This window comes from Simochromis diagramma, unplaced genomic scaffold (genome assembly GCF_900408965.1).
Source record: "Simochromis diagramma unplaced genomic scaffold, fSimDia1.1 OVJJ01000816.1, whole genome shotgun sequence".
NCBI classification, from domain to species: Eukaryota; Metazoa; Chordata; class Actinopteri; order Cichliformes; family Cichlidae; genus Simochromis; species Simochromis diagramma.
In genome coordinates, this window is record NW_024386908.1 from 10,602,459 (window position 1) to 10,622,307 (window position 19,849).

Consider the following 19,849-nt stretch of genomic DNA (forward strand, 5'->3'; position numbering starts at 1 on the left):
CCACCCTGGTTCTAGGGTGAGTTTATGTATCCTTGTGACCACAGACTTCTGTCTGAAATTTATGCTTTTGACTTGCATCCTGGACGACATTATGGAGCAGTAAAATTTTTAAAAAAAAATCATTTTTTTATTATGAAAAAGGTTCACTTTTACAAAACACAACACTGTTTAAGCTACACATTTCCTTTAATTTAACCAAACATCACAATCATCAGGAAAAAAAAAAAAAAGCATAAAACTCTAAAATCCTTTAAAAGCTCTCTCTGTGTCACAAACTATTTCTGTGACAGGAATCACAACCTGATGTCCCTGAGCAGAGAGAACAAAAATACACATATGAAACCATTTCAATATAGTTGTCATTTTGCCTACTGTAGCCTATCTATTGGGAGGAATGAGAAAGGGTGGGCAGACACGACAATGAAACGGCACAGTGTTGGCATATTCACAAGAAAATAACATATTAATAAATTAAATTTGATCACATGAAATGTAACATCTTTATTTGACACGAGGAACACAGAAGTGAAAAGTTCTTGCTTGGCACGAGAGGTGTAAAGACTCAGTACAAGCTTTGGCACCACTGAGGAATTTTTAATCATTACAGTCACGAGAATTTAAAATGCACCACGTGCAAACAATCGTCAGTGACGTGTTTGGCTGCACATTATGTCCAAACCTATTCCTTTATGTGCTCGGAGCAATGTACAGCACTTTATCTGAAGGCGGTTCTAGAAGATGTTTATGCACTTGCATGCTTTTGATGTTTAATTGAGTGTGTTAGGAGGCAAATTCAAAGCTAGACTATCCTGAGCAATCCATCAGGGATTTCGTTTCCTTTCTTTACAAAAAAAATTATAAAAATTAAAAAATAATCCACCTATTTAGGATTGCACCCTTACAACATTATCACTGGGCAGTTAAGCAAAAGAAGACCTTCTTCCTTGTCCAAAACAACCAAAAAAATGGTGCTTACATTGCCCATAATGCAGCTTAGCAGACAACAATTTGGTCGAAACTCAATTTCGCGCCACAAGCAACGAAACTTAAATAGAGATGCTTCTGGTCTGTTAAGCTTGCTTCTTTGTAACTGCTGCCCCCCAGAATCCCTTCAACTTTCACTCAATCAGCACTGACTGAAGTGACATCACTTGCTCCTTTGGGAGCAACAAAAGACTTTACATAAGTTTTCACACACACAGTAGTTCTTCCTACGACCTGCAAATAGAATCTGACATGTACAAGTGTGGTAGTGAAGTCCATCTTTCAGTTAAACTAGATGATATAATGAAACAACTTGAGTAATTTACCCATCAGTGCCCACGCTTTAAAATCTATTCTGTAAGAATTAACACCTGAATGTATGCTCTTATTAAATCAAGTGCTCTAAATCATGCCAGATGTTTAGATTATATCAACTAATAATTAGCTGATATTTGAGACCTTAAAGAATTTTTGGGGGACTTTCAAATTATTTGCTTTTGACTTCAATGTATATTTAACATCATAGCATTTTATAAAAAATGTATGCAAAAGAAGTTTGTTTTAGTAGTTTGAGCTACCATATGGCAATATGGCATACTGTGAGGCAGCACATGTCCACTGAATCCCAGCCCTCAAACCTTCAAAGTGTCTTTCACAAGCACTGTGAGCTTAATCGCTAAAGAAATAGTCTTTAGTGAAATTTGAGCCACCAGCTCTTTCATATCTCTGAAGGAGATGACATCATCAGTGAGGGAGGAGTTCAAACATCGCCTTTCTGCATCCCGAGCGCGCGTTTAGTCCTGAGTCCCTGCCTCTCCATGATGTTCCACAGCTTCCGCAGGTTCGACTGGGTAATGACATCATCAGGTTTGAGCTGGAGAGCCCGCAGGTAGTTGGCTTCTGCTTCGGTAAGCTTCCCATTCAGGTGGAGGATGGCACCAAGGTTCATCAGAGCAGCTGGGTACTGGAATAAAAAACAGGAAAAAAAAGAAGGGAGCAGTGGATGTTAGGCATAAGGGTGATAAGATACAGGATTGTTGTAGTTTTGCAACAGTGCTGACCTTGCATTTATTTGGGCAAACCATTTTAAACCTGCCCTTGTTATTTCCGCATCTGACACAGAAAATGATGTGAGATACACAATTTAGGAAGCTTGCCAGTTCTGGATGGTAGATTAAAGAAAGGGCTCTGGTGAAATTTATTTTAGGCCCTCCTTTAAGAAAATCAAATACCCATTAAATTAGATAGAACGCAATCTCTCTGTGCAGATCAAATAGATAGGAGTATGTCCTCTAACAATGCTGCAGTAAACAAAAAGGTAGCTACAGATTGTGTGTGGGCAAGGGCTCAGTATTTATTGTGATATGCATGATCAAACCCATTGAGAAGAGTGTTTCTAGAGTCCTCTTGATTAAAATGTCATACTTTTAAGTTGCAAAGTGAAACCATATGACCCTGAAAAGCAGTCCAGTTGTGGGGATCTACAAAATCTAAGTCATAGCCATCCGTAACTAACAAATACACCCATATCTCATCCTCAAAATCATCTGCACCTAATCGCCCAGGCCTGGCCTCGTTCCCAGGACTGCATCCCCACTGCATGACATGTTGTTACTAACTTGGAAAGTAAATCAAAAGATTTTCCCAGAATGAACACAACTGTTTGCCTCTCCTCAGCATGGATTTTTCACTTGTTTACGTTCCACTTTTCAGTGATTGTGAGCGCACTCAACAAATGCGCACATATAGAGCTTGATTATTTAAAGCAGTGAGAAAGTTGGAAAGCTGTTGATTAATTGCAGTTTTTACAGGAAAACAGCTATACAGCTAACTTTTTGTTTTTCTCACCTACACAAAAAAGGACAATAATTAGAATTAAATGTTATATTTCAGAATTTCAGAGCTCCTCAGTTTTTGATCATACAGGAATTTTGTAGGCAGGAGAGGCATACTTACTCTTACTCTTAATGAGGGTTCCCTTGTTATTCAGGGAAATATGCAACACACTGGCATATTAAATCACACCAAAGCCAATCATGGGACAATAGAATCGGACAGACGAAAGAAAACAGGCAGTTTGAGGTTAAAAAGTTCTGTATTTTTACCCTCTGTGACGAAAAAGAAAGTATCGACCTCTGATCCACAGCTTTTGAGAATAGGCCTTTAAGCCATAGTGGAATATGATCACATTATCCAGCATATTCTGTTCAATTCTCTTTCTCGGAGGACATTTGTTATAGTATTAAATCACACTCACTGTTACCACAGTAATGACAGGTGCAGCCACATCCACCAGCACTGAAATCTTGAGGGATTATGATCTTAAGCGCATACAAATTACAACATAACCTCATCGTATCATAATTTTTGATTTGCCGGGAGCAAGACATGTACTGTGTCATGATTATACAATTTTCACACGCTGGAAGCATTGCCTGTTCTGCTCAGACTCGACATTATATTTGTGATGAATCTCGGAGTGGGTAAATACAGCGTTTTAGTGTGTAAAATGAAAAACACCCTCGCACCTTTCTCTGGGGGCACATATTCATTGCTTTTCTTAGCACGTAAAGCCAGAGCTGAATCTTTCATGACCTGAAAGCTATTGGATTAAGCCGATATTTGAGAGACTGTCATTCACTAAGCAGACATGTGCAGGGAAAATGTCAAAGAGAAGAGGCACTATAGTCCTGAAAAATGAAAAGAGGAGCCCCTCAGTGTGTCTGAAAGTGCATGTGAAGGCTTTAAGAGTGTGAATTATAATGACTGGGATTGAAGAAACATATTTCTTACAGAACAAAATGTAAACACACAGCTTTTCAAATTAAAATGGACAACCAGTATTCTTCTAGTCAAAGATCTGACTGAGCTCTTAAGGCTTAAACAGGATATAAAGAGAAAGGCAGCCCTTCTCTTTAAAAGTGTCAGATTGTATAAAATAGTAATACCAAGCCTATAGATATTCCCTACGGCAGTAGGTCAGATTAGCTTATTTTAAAAAGCTCCCTAAAAGTAAAGAATTAAGGGCCATAGTAAGAGGAACAGCACCAATATGGGAACACGAGGCAACGTAAATGAAATTCCTTGTAGGAATAACAAGCACAAAGGCTGTTAGAGCAAAGGTCACAAGTATTATATTACTAGTCTCCATTTTAAGCAAAGTTAGAGAACTAGCTGGGGCAAAGGATACATTAGCTGATATACAACTAAACAGAAACTAGAGGGTTAGTTACATGACTTGGCTATATTATGACTAACTGTTACCTGAATGGAGTGGGTAAGACCTAAACTGTTTAACTAAAATAAGTCTCCAGAATTGATACGTGAGTCAGCCTCCAAGGTTGAACTAAGTAAAGGTCATAAATAGAAAGCAGAAGCAGCTAGCATGTAGCTAGCCAGCTAGCTGCATAAAATATATCAAATTCCTAATGAAAACAGTTATAGTTCATGGTTAGTTAGAACTAAACATAATAAAACATTTTTGTTTTCCAAGGTCATATATGATAATCTTACCAGTTCTAAGTTACTTAGAACTGTGGAGCAACAGTACTGTGACCACATTTATTATTTAACATTGTTCAGCACTGCCTGAACTCTCTAACAGGCAAACTTTCTTCTAATTTCTTTAAAAAGTCTTTAGAAATAGTTCTCCAGGTTTCTTGAACGACTTTAAAAGCTCACATGCACCCCGCTGTTAAACAGTAGTGCCCATTCAAAATTTTGTATTGTACAAGTTCTAAGTTGAGACTTTTAGTCATTTTGAAGGTGTTTAAGCATATTTGTTTTCAGAAGTTTTAATCTGGATTGATGGAAAAATCTGACTGCCACTTGATTGATCAATTTGAATTAATAGCTTATACATTCTCGATGGCCATTTAAGGGTTAGATATTACACATATTAACAAATTTTGTTACCAAAGTAGGTTTTTCTTGATCCAGTTGATTGGGTAGCAAAGTACCTAAATATACAATTTGAAATTTGTTCTTTGCTAAGATGTCTGCTATGTCTAGACACAACACTGGCTCATCCTTTAGTTGCTTGGATGAGGCAAAGGTCAGTGTTAAGTAGTGTAACTTGGAATAAACTATAAATTAATAAGAGTTGGCCCAAGACATTTGCACAATGTGTTAGACAAACACGTTGGGAAACGCTTCTATAAAAGGTGTAGCCTTATAGACTTACACCAGTTAATGCAGTGGAGGCAGGATGAGGTCTAACCCCGTCATATAACTGAACATAAGTCACAGAGCAGTGCATCAGTAAGCACACTAACATAATAAATGACTCCAGGAAGCTCCTTCAGACCTTGTCTAACAACACAGGGGTTCCTATAACTCTAAATCACCTTCCACAGACTGGTCCATGCACCCTTTCCCTTTGAAGTGACTGAGGTATACCAGACAGACTGGCTATAATAGCTCCCAACTTCCTCAACCACTTGTGCAGACATCAAGAGACATGATCTCTGCAAAGCTTGGTCTGTTTAACTATAGTGTTATGATCAAGCATTTACTCTGAAGCTAAGAGCGTGACTTCAGTGTCAGACAACTGAATCATTAAGCTCTTTTCTCACTTGGAATTTGGTTGGTTGTATAAAGGTAACAGTTCACAGGCATGACCAGAACACAGTTTCCATTTCATTTCCAGCACTATCACTGCTTGCCAGGAACAACAGTACTATAACGTAATGTCAGAATGATGGGTAATACATAGTATGTTGTAAATTGAATTTACAGTGCAGACGTGTGTGTGCATTTCCATGATAAGTGCTAACAGGCCTACCAGTCCAGGTACTTACATCTGGTCTGAGGCTGGCTGCACGCTTGTACTGCCTTTCCGCTGCCTCGTTTAGATTGGCCTGTCTGAAGAGAAAGAAGAGCGGAGAGTAAAAAATTTGCACATTATAAGATATTTTTATCAGTGATAAAAACGAATACATTTTCCAGCTAATGATTGTATTCACTCATTGTTAAGCTTCTTAGTATATAAATTATCGTGAATATTGTTCATTTAACGTAAGAAAGAAATGTGTATGATTTCACTCATACATAGTCAAATTAATTCATGTAGTCATTAGTGTCATTTAAATTCTGCTGGTGTAGTACTAATAGGCACAATGATACTTAAGCTAAGAAAATTTCTCACACACACACACACACACACACACACACACACACACACACACACACACACACACACACACAGAGAGTAAGCTCCACAATTACATTTTTGGGCCGTTTCTGACAATTATAATTAACAATTTTTCGAGTCATTAGTGAGATCAAATTTCTAAAGAGGGTCTTGAACCTCAAGTTGGTAACTGCTGCTTTTAACTCTTATTTTAAGTAAATACAGATAGACTCAACTTTTATAATACTATTACAAGCTGCAAGATTTCACACTACATTTTTACACACTGCGTTAAAGTATTTGACTGAATAGCAAGTCATAGTGAAAATTATACTACTATTTGTACCTGCCAAGGCTTAAAAAATGACTTACTGGTTTGAGAGACTTGCTTACATTCTGTCTCACGTAATTGTCAAATGACAGTACAAACTCTTTGCCTACTGCAGTGATGTTGTAAAATACTGGAGCTTCTAATATAGCCACCGGTAAACAATATTCTGGGACAAGTGGCAAATAGGCTTGACATACATGGGATCATGTGTTTGGACACTGATTCAGCACATTAGGCCTTACTTTGAGGTTCTCATGTATAAATAGATAAAGAGAAACAGACAATGTTGATGCCAAGACTGCTTAAAGCACCAAAAGTCCTCCCTGACATGTTACAGCTGGGTACAGTAGCAGTAGTTAATCGGCTCTACACTAACATTATTCATGGAGTACATGATCTGGACTTTGCTGTGCCAAAGTTAATAAAGCCCTTCCTTCCTGACATGCTAATTTGTATTTATAAGGCTTTAAAATAAAGGACACATTATGGATATCATAGTCATCTCCTAGTGTCCTTCCTTGGTCTTTGTTTTGTTTGGGGAAGTGCTAGAGAGTCATTAAATAACAGATAAAGTTACAGGAAGCCACGTTTAAAGTCAAAATCTTTAGGTATCAGGGAGGTCAAAAGTAAAGTAATTTCCTTCTTTTTCTGATTAGAAAATTGCAGACTTCCTTATCCTCAACCTGTAAAATAAAGCAAAGATTTGTGTCGGTAAAACACGTCACTTAACAGCAATGTTACACTTGCATGATGTGTATTTAGAGTTAGTTTGTGCAGAACAATTACAGGCAAATCCTACATTGCACTGGATTGTCAGGTCATTCTTATCATCCTGTTTATGCTCAGTCAGTCACTGCACATAAAGCAAGCCCCGGTTTGTAGCTTATCTTTATTATCAGGCAGGACAGCTTTAGCTTTGACAGGTGGGCGTCATATCAATAAACACTAATCCTAATCTGTTTGGATTTATGTCCCGGGGGTCTCATCTTAAAATAACCAGTCGGATCAGAACTCGAAGGAATGACTTGTCATTTAGATTTATCCTTAGGTTCTCGCATGCAAACCTCAGTCAAGCCCTTAGACTTTTAACTTTTTATAAACCCTCTGTGGCAGCGCACTGAGATGCTTCAGAGAAGAAATGACTTTTCCAGATATGTAGAGCAAAAATGAGTTAAGGTTCATCATTCCAATATTTTCCCTCAGTTGCTGGGAGTAGAGGACATTTGCAGTCCCTTTTGACACATTTTAAGATTTATAAGCTGTCCGTGTACACGGTTGCCAAACTTTGAGGGAAAAATTCTCCTATGGCTTCTTTACAAGCCGTGCACAGAAACCTCACCACTTCCATTTATATATGTAATACATAAAAACTTTACCAGCAGCTTTTCCACTGAGAGGACATTTTACTATTCTGTAACGCTGGTATAATTTATATTTGAAAAGATGGCTTTTAAACAGCAGTGGTAAAGAACAAAACCCACAAATATTGAGGCAGCATGAGGGCAAACTCAGCAAATAATGAATTTCCAAAACACCGTAATTCTTTGAAATATCTCTTCATTCAAAATTCTGTACTAGTAAGGGAATCCCCACGCAGAAACACAGCTTTTTCAAAGTGGCGATTTTAGCCAACCTGAGCATATGAGCAGCACTGAAGACCACATCAAACTCAAAGTTGTCCAATTCTGCAGCTCTTTCTGCCATCTCTGCAGCCTCGCCAAGACGGGACTGCTCCAACAGAAATTGTCCTGGAAAGAAAGAAAGATGAGGGTAGCAGAAGTTCTGTTAAGAACCTGTTAGCTCCTGTGTCACAGAAATGGAGCTTATTCCTAAGTCCAGTATTGAAGATCTGTAATCACTCATCTGTCTGCTTCTTGGGTGTTCAGCTGCTAGTCTTTTCTTTACATCTCTTCCATTTACCCATCCCGTCAGACTCAATACTGACATCATTTTGCACGTTTTGCAAGCTGTGTGCTTTAAATGTCAGTGCTTTTCTGTCATTCTGTCTTTCAGACTGTTATTTGTGCGAGACACGTCCTCTCCCCATATCTGCCTCACATTGGTCATCCAGAACCCCATCCAAGCCTCCATCTTCCCCACCTGCAGCTTCTAGACTCCTAATTTTAAAACAGATTAGCTGAATTCTGTATCTCAATAAATCCTGTCAGATTTTTCCAAATGATGTCGCTTTATTGAAATATATTGATAGTACCCAGAACATGTATCATTATGCTTCAGATTCAATTCATCTACTAGATGTAGAAATATTTTAGCACATTTCATATAGGGCCATTATTAGTTCAAAATTTCAATTTATTCCTACTACTAATAAGACTTTTTGCATCAACACTGAAAATTCCGGCATACTGACATTAGCATTTAGTTTTAAAAATAACTGTGCCTAAGCAAATCTTTATATACAAAATAAAGATACCAGAGCTACGGGGGCTTTTTGTTTCCTTTTCAATTTTACCAAGCAAATGCACAACTGTATTCCTTGTTATCGCACTGCAGCAAACCAATGGGATTGGAATGAGGTGGGGACATCTTGTAGAAGAGTAATGACAGGTAAAGATGGTGACTGGTGTGTAAAGAAATGAAGATGAATGGAAGCTGAGTAAGAAATGAGTGAGACAGAAAAAGAGGCAGGGAAAGCAGGAGACAAGTCAGACAGTGATAGACTGAAGGATTGTTGTTTTGCTCGGCAGCGTTTGAGAACACAGATGAGACGCAGGTTTTCATGGGTTTTCCTGTGTGAGTCTTGCCACCTGGTTCAGCACCTTCAACTCCCTGCACCAGCGGCTATGAATGAACAGCCAAGCCTAACCACAGATGTTACAGAATGCTGGAAAAAATTGCAATGTAGGGATAAACTCAGGTGTATGCCTGTTTGCATTCTTGCACTGAATGCTAACTGTGTTTGCCTGAGATTCCCAAAAACCAAGCGCACTCCAAAGGAGACTACCTAGAAATGGTTCTGCATTAAAATGAGAACAATGACAGGAAAGGGGTCTTTGTTTTAGCTTTCACCCTCTGTGTCCTTCCTTCCGAGCACATCTTTGTACGTGTATTTGGTGTTCTATAATGTGAACAGATAGCATCACTCCTAACATACTCACACCTGGAGATCATCCAGTGACCCCAGGATAGCAAAGGCAGCCAGATGTGCGATAAAAGGAGGAGGCAGCCCAAATAAACATCACTTATAGCAAAAAGCTACAAGATAACATTGGGAAAAAAAAGAAAATGGAGAGAAAGAGCGTAAGGATTTCAGAAGGGGAAACTGCTTCGTCCAAAGTCAGCAGCAGACAGACCCCTCATACACTGACCAATCTAAACTCAACACCAAAGATATCAGTGCGGAGAAAGCACCAGGAGGAATAGAAGGAGATAAGAGGAGAAAGGGACAATGCACAATGGTGCTTTGAGCGGGATAACACAGAATTCATTTCCTATGAATATCCCGGAGATAGCTCCTTGGAGCAGAAGGGAATCTGTTCCTCCAAGCTGATATGAAAAGCCTCAATAACAGCGGCGTGGGAGGAACACGGTACCGTGTTTAACAATCGTAAAATGTGTATTCAGACTGTCTTCTCACGCAGATAAACGCAGCATACGTGGCTTTTTCTGAGTGTGTTTGCACCATCTGCAACGCTTCAAACAGCTCCAACAGTGCCAGCACTGATACGAACAAAAAAAATGAAATGACAGCGTGTTACCGCCATTATTTTACGGAACTCTAATAAAAGCGCTGAGAGATTGGACATTTCTGGATTATTAACTCCCAGCTTTGATTTTTTCTTTCCCATAATTCTTATCGAGTTACATAAGCAATCAGAGTGGAACCAGTGTGGTTTAAAACATTATTTGTCAAATGACATGGTAAATTTAATTGCACTCTGAGGGTGACGCCATTAAGTTTTTGTCTTGGTTTGTGGAGGGTAAAGAATTGCGAGTGTGAGCACAGCTGAAGGCAGCAGAGGCCGATCATAACCGTATTAATGCAACGCCTTACAGTACTGGCAGCCATGCATGATTTAGCTGGTAGAGAAACACTTCAAACTAGATTGTCGCTAAAATAACTTCAAAACTGTCCGTCAACTACAGGCAGACACTTCTGAAGATAAAGGCATTCATGGTTTTATAATTAGAATATCTATTTTTAAACAGGCTTTGTTTAACGTGTCTCTAAATAAATCTTTTAATATATTTCTTACCGTAGTGCATGTAGCAGTTTCCTTTCGTCGGGTCTAGCTGAATAGCTCTCAGGTAATATCTCTCCGCTTCTGTTTTCTGCCCCTTAAAAAACAAAAAGCAGCTCAAGTCATTATAAGTGATGGTTGAACATGAGTTTTTTTTTTGAGAGGTTTTTGTTACATCCTTGATTATTCCACTGATACAACATAACCTGAACACTGCAGGCCTGAAAGAAAGCATACTGAAATAAATGCACTTCGGGGTAAACCAATACTGCCAAACACTTGTTCATTCATAAGCTCCTCTTTTCCCATCAAATTAATTCTTTTTAGCTGTAAAGGCAGCTCTGAAATCTAATATAAATATTAAAGATTAAAACAAAGGGTTAAAAACATAAACCTTAAAAAAAGCTAAACCTACTTTCAGCTGCTCTCGTATTCACAAGGGTTCACCACAGTAGGTAGCGCAACATGTTTTATTTGGCACACTTTTTATACCAGATGCCTTTCCTGACGCAAACCCAAAGGGATTTGCGTCTCCTCCCAGGATGGAACAGGGAAGCTAGGCAAATGGTGAATGTTTAAACCACAACACTATTGTTTCGACATGGTTTAAAATGGTATAGATTATGCTGACCACCCACAGTACATATTATATAACACACAATATGTATAGCTGGGCCTGAGCATGTATTTCTTTGCATCTGAAAAAATGTAGTGCATCAGCAGGCCTCATTTGAGTCAGAGCAACCCAACTTCTTTATATCTGCAGAAAAGAGACGCTATTAAAAAACACAGCCGCACAATCTCTCATGCCAAACCGTTAGAGGAAAAACCTCCAAGGTGTTGGTGTGGGCGCATTTGTGTGCAGACTCTATTGCCTCTGTTCACGAGGCTGAATTTCTCCATCTCTTTTGTTTCACACGTCTGCGCCGATTGCTTCTATATTGCCAGCGGACTTGTCATGCAACAAGAAATGAGAGGGCAGGGCTCATTAGGCTTGCTTCATTAGCTTCTCCCAGTGCCGTCAATCGCTCTGAATGACCGAATATCAGGCATACATGGCTTATTTCACATTTTCTTTGGCTTCATACTCTTTACATTCAATTAAACCTTTTCCCTAAACATCCATCAGAAAGTACAGTGGTTCAGTCCATTTAGGTAGAAGCAAATCATCATTTAGCAGATTTATGGACGAGTTCAGGTCAGTGGAAAAAGGATGATTTTCAAACAACTATCAAAAGGATATTCCCTGATTTGTAGCTGAGTAAAAGGTTAGTTTAGGTGCTTCTACGTACTTTATCGTGCGGTCTTCCACAGTGCGAGACCATAGTTAGAATTAGTGCCGAATTATCCAAATATACGGCTGAGATTAAAGTCATAAGTCTCATGGTGTTGAATGACCACAAATTTCCTTAATGCACACCACACCACTCTGACTCCAGCAAGATACGTCTGATAGACAAGGAGGCCTGTAATATAGTGGAAAGAGTACACTAGCGGCTTTGGAGTTGCACTTGTTATTTGCTCACGGATGTGGACGTGTGCAAGACTATCAGGTTCTGCCTATTATTTTGTGGATTTACACATGTAGCTTTTTTGTGGGCAGCTTTGAAAGCTGAAATGTGGTCGCTTTCGAGCTAAAATATTCCACGTTTCAAAGAAAAACAGTGCAGGCTGGGGTGAACCACAGTACAAGGCTCGAGTTTGACCTTTCCTTCCCCTGTCTGTATTGTCGATTGACTCTAGCAGGATGGCCAGAAATGTAGCCGATGGAGTGATTCAATAAGGAAGGGGAGTAATTGAATAATAAGCCCATCCACTGGCCTATTGTCCCGAGCCCATCCAATCTCATGTTTCTTAAGCCCTCTAGTAGTGGAGGTGGCCTCGTGGTGAGTGCATAGATCTGGAGCCCCTTGAGCATAAGGGAGCAGAGCAGATGTCCGGCCACCCTCAGTGACTCTAATGTGAACCTACTTAAGGTGTGTGTGCATATGCTGCATATCTTTAAATCTTTCAGCAAAGACGGGGAACTGGTCAGAGGTAAGGTTTAAAGCCCTTAGGGTTTGCAGCTGCCAGTGTGCACATAACGGTTTTGTAACTTCAGCTCGGTTGTGTTTTTATGCAGCACCCGAAGCCGTGGAAGGAGAGAGGTCAGCGTCGTTAAAAAAGGTTACGCAGGAAACACAGTTTGTCTCCCAAATCTAAACTTGACTCAGCTGCTCACACATCTGTCACATGCATGTGTATTTGTTTTTGTTTAGTGGAATGGGAGAGGTGGAGGAAGTACAGGAAGTGACAGGAAGTTTAACATTTAGAAGTTGGGCAAGTTTGTGTGTCCTTGGATGTCTTCTAACACTCCCATGAATATACAGGCACATGTAATGAAAGACAGAAAAAAAAGAAACATGGTTTATCAGGGTCATCCAATCACAGAGGGATTGCTCTCATCCACACCAGAAAAACTCCCTGCTTCCCTGACCTTCAGATGTCAGCCATGTATTTACCCTGCTCCAACACAGCAGTTTGTTGGCATCAGTCCTGGATCAGGATCATCCTAAGGTCACCCAAAATCTATTTAACATTTCTGCCTTCAGTTTTTCAGTTTCTTTTCTTTCACACTGTGTGGAAAGTGTGTGAAAAGTGTGAAAGTTCTGTCCAACTAGTAGCTGCAAGGGTCACACAATGAATTCATGCGTTTGAATCCACCCTTGCCTTTCATACTCAGGAAGCCCATATGTAATAACAGTTATCACAGCTCTTCAGTCTCTGCAGGGAAATCAATAGGATGGGTTCGCCTTGCTCCAGTGCCCCATAAGTTGCTCTATATGCATTATTCATCACTCCACTGTGCCACTCCAGGTCCCATTTAATTACACTCTGCCACATAGTTAACCACTGCAGTCATTACTAAGATAATGCTTTGTCTTCTGCTTCTTTCTGTGTGAGTGTGTGTGTGTGTCTGTAAGGGAACATACAATGATGGATAGCAGTTTTCCATAAGTGAGGTGAGCAGGGATGTGGTCAGGCTTGACCCTGAGGGACTCTCTGTACCAGTGACCTGCTTCCTCCAGCCTGTTCAGCCTCATGTAGGCTTCTCCTGAAAGGAGAGAGGAGAATGGAAAATATCAATAATAAAAGGAACTTGTTTTGTGTTTTTTTTTAGCATATGCATTTTAAGATTTCTTTTATTTAAAAAATGTAGGTGGTGCCACACTTGGCACCTTGGCTCCCCAAACACAAAAACATGTGCTAAACTATCTGGCTTAAGCCATATTCACCAACACTCTTAGCTTCCCAGTCACCCTGGTGTTTTGACCCTTGTACACTTGCTTGTATTTACACACTTATTTCATCAAGGGGCTTTGCCTTTTTCAGTGAAAATAAGAACCTGTTCTTGATTAAAGTACAAGAAAAAAAAAAACTAAACTAAAAAAAACAACAACATAAATATAATACCATATTTTAGAATTGAGTACAGTGAGGTTCTAGAGGTAAAAATCTCATTCATATTCTCATATTCTTGATTATGAGCCATAGTGTTAGACTTACTATAAGCTGAGCCTTTGTGATGTGATGGCATGTGCTCATAACAGAAACTCACAATACTAAATTGGAACAGTGACACCCCTGATTTATGGAGGTCAGTTTTGGCTTGGTTCAAGGCTTAAAACATTTTTTAAGCAAGGATGTTCAGAAACATCAATGGGGAAACTGAATGGGCAATCAGTTATTAGATTTGGAGCCTTTACAAAAGGTGAGCACTGTTCCACTCTATACTATATATTAGACTTATAATTGTTCTTGCTCTTTGTGGGTACTGATTCTTGTCAGTTTTAATCAGTTTTTGTTTTTTGTTTTTAGATTTTTTTCTCTTTTATTTCAGCATTTCATTTTTCCAGTCAGTTTTTGTAGCTCCTACAATATTAATCTATTTAAGGGTGCTTATTTTATCCTATTTGATTCTTCTCCTTCTGATCTTTTTTGTCTTTTTAGTCTTCTTTAAGGTGCTTTTAATCTATAATTAATTGCATTGTTTTTATTACATTTATTCTGACTTGTTATTAGCTCGTCAGTCATCTGTGAAGCTCTTTGAACTTCATCTAACAGCAGAACTTGCTGCAAGTCTAACTGATTAATTTATTCATGGATGTTAACTCTGCGCTGTCTGGATCTGAGATAAACAGATAATGATGTAATGCTGGTTCTCATTATAAGGGCTCGCTGTAATAGGTCATTTGAGCAACTTCAAATTCTTCTTAACCCCATGCTGACTGAAGTGACCACAATGTAGATAAATCTGAAGTTTCTCTGAAAGGACAAAAGCTGGTTATAAAAACTCAGAGATGTTGTTGGATGTGAGGGCATGCTCTTGGCCCCTAGAGTAAGAAGATAGGCTGATGACATATACTCAGTATCCCCTCCCATTACACTAATTCAAACACTCTTCTTTAATCCCTCTCTCCACCTGACTAAACACAAATCTTATTTTCCTTCAGCCTGCCTGTCAAAGGAATTTATGCAGACATCTCCCTGCAATCTCAACTATGTCATCGGGATGAGTTTACAATAATGTAATTAGTGTTACAATAACAAAGAGGGGGATGTGACTCGTTCCACAGATGAGCTTCACTTCTCCTCAAGAGGACACAAAGTGTGTGCACACATCGTTTTTGAGTTACAGTGGTGGAATCCAACAGGTGGGGTTCCTCGGCAATGATTAAATGGCAATTTGTTTAACTCACATTTTAAGCTCTCACAAGCCAGGCCAACACTTGAGACGGGAACAATAATGTCAGATTGCACAGCTTTAACTCACATTATTACTGTGTTCTTCACAGCTCATGAATGTGTAATTTTATAGATCAAATGGTAGCTTTATCTCATCGAGATGCTTATTAACATTTCAAGCTGGAATCACCTTTGTAGTGATTTTTAAAAATAGATTTTTTTTTATTACTGTTTAAAACAGATATTATATGTGAAAAAAAAGCTAGTCGCTCACCCATCATGTTGAAAAGGCTGTGTGGTGCAAACTGCCTCGGCATTTTCTGCACTGCCTCCTTGAAAATAGACAAGGCCTCCTGTAGAAAGAGAAAAGTTAATTCAGCTAGTTCAGTTTTCAGTTCGCGTCACCATAATTGTGGCCTTTGTAACTAAGTAGTTAAATCACAAGTGGCACGGACAAAGTCCTAATGGAAAGCGTTACAAAAATTATTTTGGTCCTTCTCTGTTTATTCATGTTATGAAAGCTGAGATACAAAACAAGTACTTCTCAGCTCCTTCAAATATTCGCTGGGCCCTTTTCCCACAAACGGGACACACTGACCTCCTGCTGGCCCTGTTCATGGAGCAGTTTTCCCAGGTTGTACAGGCAACTGGTGACGGAGTTCTTGTGAGCGTGAGGATCCTTCAAATTCTCATCGGGAATGTCAGCACAAGTAAGGAAGGTGCGTTTGGCCTCTTCCAGATGGCCCTGGTTCATCAAAATTATTCCTATATTCAAGTAGGCCGCTGTGAGTTCAGAGTGAAGAAAAAGCAGCTTCAATTAAAGGCATGTGAAATGATATAAATACATTTGTGTTCAGAAGTTTACATACACTCATCATGGAACAGAACGTCATGGTAATTTTAGGATTTTAATCATTGCTTTTAATTGTTTCTTTTTCCATTTTTAATGACTTTAAAAAACAAGAACAGGGTAAACTAGTCTGAATTTATTTTGGATTTTCTCTAATCACCACAAGTTCAAAACTATACATACAGGCTCAAATGTATGCATACAGCCTCACTAATATATGGTTAAATGTCGCTTAGAAAGTTTGACTTCAACCAGGCGCTTTTGGAATAAATAAACAAGCTTCTGGCAGTTTTGGAATTTTCACCACACTTCTCAGCACGATTGCTAGAGTAAATTTAAATTGGTTTGTTTCCTGGCACAGACCAGGCTTTTAAACAAAGTCCACAAATTTCCAATAGAGTTGAGGTCAGGTTTTGGGAAAGCCATTACAGAAGTTAGTCACTCCAAAGCCAGTTTTGCTGTGTGTTTGGGATTATTGCCATGTTGGAGCACCCAATTGTGCCCACATTTGAACCATCTATTTGTTGATTTTAAGTGAATTTGAAGAGGTAGTCTTCCTTCTTCATTATTCCATCCACTTTGTGCAGTGTACTGTTACTCCCGTTACCACTGGCAGTAAACAGCCCCGGAGCATGATGCTACCACCACCATGCTTAACAGCTGGTACAGTGTTCTTAGTTTGAAAGCCTCACCTTTACTCACCCAAACATCTCTGTTATCATTGTGGACATATAGGTCAATCTGTATCTCATGTGGCCAAAAGGCAGGGGAGTCGAACTCCAGGCCTCGAGGGCCGGTGTCCTGCAGGTTTTAGAAAATCACCCTGGGTCAAGAGAATCAAATGATTACTGTTACCATGCCTCTGGAGAACTTCAAGACATGTTGAGGAGGTCATTTAGCCATTTAAATCAGTTGTTTATGGATCAAGGACAGATCTAAAACCTGCAGGACACCGGCCCTCGAGGCCTGGAGTTTGAAACCCCTGCCATAAGGCATTTCACTTGTCCATGTGAGCTACAAACTTCAGCCAAACTTAAAGGTGTTGAATTAGAAGCAGGGGATCTTGGAATTAGTAGTGGTATAGCAATATAGACATTTTTCAGATTGTGTAAATCTCCAATTCCTTCTTAGAGCTTCACTCCTGTTCCTTGGACTTCCCCATTGTTTTGAGTTTTGGTCAATCCAATGAGTGCTGTTAAACCACTTCTTTTGTTTATGTTTGCAAACAGAAGCAGCAAGTTGTAGTCAATCATGATCACAAGCAAGAAGTTAATAGGGCTTTAACTCGTCACGTTAAAAGGCATTGTAGAACCTTTAACACCTCTTATTAAAAGATGGAAATGAGAATGTGCATATATTTGAGCATGTATGTATAGTTTTGATCTTAACGAAAATCCAAAATAAATTCACACTTGTGCAGCCAAAATTCCTGTTTTTTTGAGGTCAAATATATATGCTGTACAATTATTCCACCCTGGAAAAAGAACAGTTCAAATAAATAATTATCAACTGTAAATAAAAGAGCAATAAACATAAAAAAAAGCTTTAAACAAAGAAAAAAAACTTGACGATCTACACAGAAAAACATGATAATACAGCCTAAAGGAGGCAGAACTTGAGGTCAGAGCAGAGAAAAGTAGGGACACATAAATAAATACATGCCAAAAAAGAGAGAAAGCTAACAATAAAGCTACTCTACTTGGTAGAGTAAAAGCTGGACCCTCATCTAATGTGAACACTCAAGCGCAGGACTGAATTGCATTACTTCACTGGCCCTTTACATGTCCATGCAAAAAAGAATAACCACATCAGCAATAAAATTAAAGTGTAATTAACCCCAAAGTCTAATTGATGACAGCTCTTCCCCTCAGGCTGACCGCCTCATAGATCATTTACAAAAATGAGACTCTCCGAGATTTACTTACATGCCAGTGTAGGCCGACTCCCAATGGCAAGTTTGTAATAACGCAGCGCTTCAGAAAAGCGTTCATTCTCCTGCAGAAGCAAACCCCTGGTCCAAGAAAAACGCAAAGATGTGACAAGCTGCAGTACAGTTTCTGTTAACTCTGCATGCAAAGTAAGCTTTAACCTCTCATCAAAGTAATGAGTGGTGAAAGTGGCAGGTTTTGCTTCCCGTATCCCATATACTTATATATAATCCCAATATAGCAAACCATCCATCAAGCTCAGGTAGCACCTCTGTTTTAAAGAATGCAAAACACCTTTCAGTTTTCCCTTCTCTCTTTGTTTCTTTGCCAGTTTCTTGGCACCCGTAACTTGAGAGGGAACGGAGAAGTGGGAAGGAAAACAGTGTCTGCATGAGAGTTACAGACACGGGTCTGCTATGAGGTTTTGGCATCTGTGACACCTTGTGTTGCAGGATTCTAAGTGTCTTTGTGTTCCCCCAAACCCTGCAAACCATGACTAATCAAATCAGCAGCAGACGGTACAAAGAGCCACAAGGGACACACAACTCTCTTGCATCAAGCCATACTCTGTATTTCATTTGCTTCTTCTCCTGTGTTAGATCTATTCTTGTGTGCCCTCTGTAAGGTTTTCCTGCTAGTCACTCTGTGTCTATATGCGCTCTTCTCTCTCCCCTTTCTCTTCCTTTTCCACAGTGATCTAAAGTGATGGATGGTAGGAATCAGAACTTGTTTGTGTCAAGACTATGCAAACACGAGGAGGCGGAACGGGCATCTTTATCACTCACAGGTTATACAGCATGTCAGCCATGTTCCCTCGGTAGTGCAGAGCATTTCTGTATGCCTTCTCTGCCTCCGCCATCTTGCCCTGGTTCTTCAGTACGTTCCCCAAATTTCCCCAGGCTAGAGGAAATGTGCCAGTCAAGAGTTATACAGCAGAAGAAAAAAAAAAGATGCAGTTGGTGGTCATGTAAAAGCAGTTATTCACACTAATTTGTCAAAGTAAACTAGTATCACTTGATAAAAACAATTAATTGTACTTCTCATGCTTACTTGTTTATTTAGAGTGCTCTCTTTTTTTATTTAAGTATTCTTAGGCAAGTGTGTAACAATCCTCTAAGCAGTTTTCTGTTATTTTCTTGCACATATCTCTACTTGCCTCTTTCAAGATCAGGTTCCCACAGTGGGTTTCAGATCTCAGCCCAGTTAAAAACATGCATATTAAGTGGAACTGGGTATTGTTTTGAGTTTTTAAAAATTTGCTGTACATGCCATTTTTTCCATCTTTAACAAAACAAGTGAAATGTCTCAAATGTACTAAAAACGTACAGAAACAAATATTAACACAGCACAAAATCCAAGCAGCAAAAATGCATTTGCCAAGCAGTGTTTTTACGTTCTTTGTTCACTTTCATCTTGAGTAGCTATCAGTATTCATTGATGCTGTGAAACTGCTTCGTTATCTTTGAATGTTACCTGTAGAATAACAGGAATGGGTGCGTAATGTTCCCCTAATAAAAAAAAAAAAACAGCTTCATAGCTATAGTAACGGTTGCTGTGGCCAAAAGATTGATAAGCTAGCTTTGAGTTTGTAAAATTAACTAGAGCTTGAATGATTTTTCGGCAGGCAGATATTACTATCCAATTTTGCTGACATATCTGTACTGGCATATCTTAATAATAATAAATAACTACACATGA

The 19,849-nt window shown here is 39.2% G+C and overlaps 1 protein-coding gene across 2 annotated transcripts in view; it reads right to left on the reverse strand.

The window, feature by feature from the left end:
• Positions 1–167: 167 nt before the first annotated feature.
• Positions 168–19,849, reverse strand: part of LOC120735758 (protein O-mannosyl-transferase TMTC2-like) — a 62,607-nt gene continuing 42,925 nt past the window's right edge. For both annotated transcript variants that reach the window (XM_040035399.1, XM_040035400.1), the window contains 9 exons: positions 18,937–19,051; positions 18,149–18,234; positions 15,972–16,156; positions 15,648–15,726; positions 13,621–13,742; positions 10,664–10,745; positions 8,080–8,194; positions 5,784–5,847; positions 168–1,948 (listed from right to left, as the gene is read on the reverse strand). In XM_040035399.1, the coding sequence (XP_039891333.1) occupies positions 1,745–1,948; positions 5,784–5,847; positions 8,080–8,194; positions 10,664–10,745; positions 13,621–13,742; positions 15,648–15,726; positions 15,972–16,156; positions 18,149–18,234; positions 18,937–19,051 (1,052 nt within the window). In that variant the 3' untranslated portion in view covers positions 168–1,744. The remainder of the gene's footprint in view (positions 1,949–5,783; positions 5,848–8,079; positions 8,195–10,663; positions 10,746–13,620; positions 13,743–15,647; positions 15,727–15,971; positions 16,157–18,148; positions 18,235–18,936; positions 19,052–19,849) is intronic.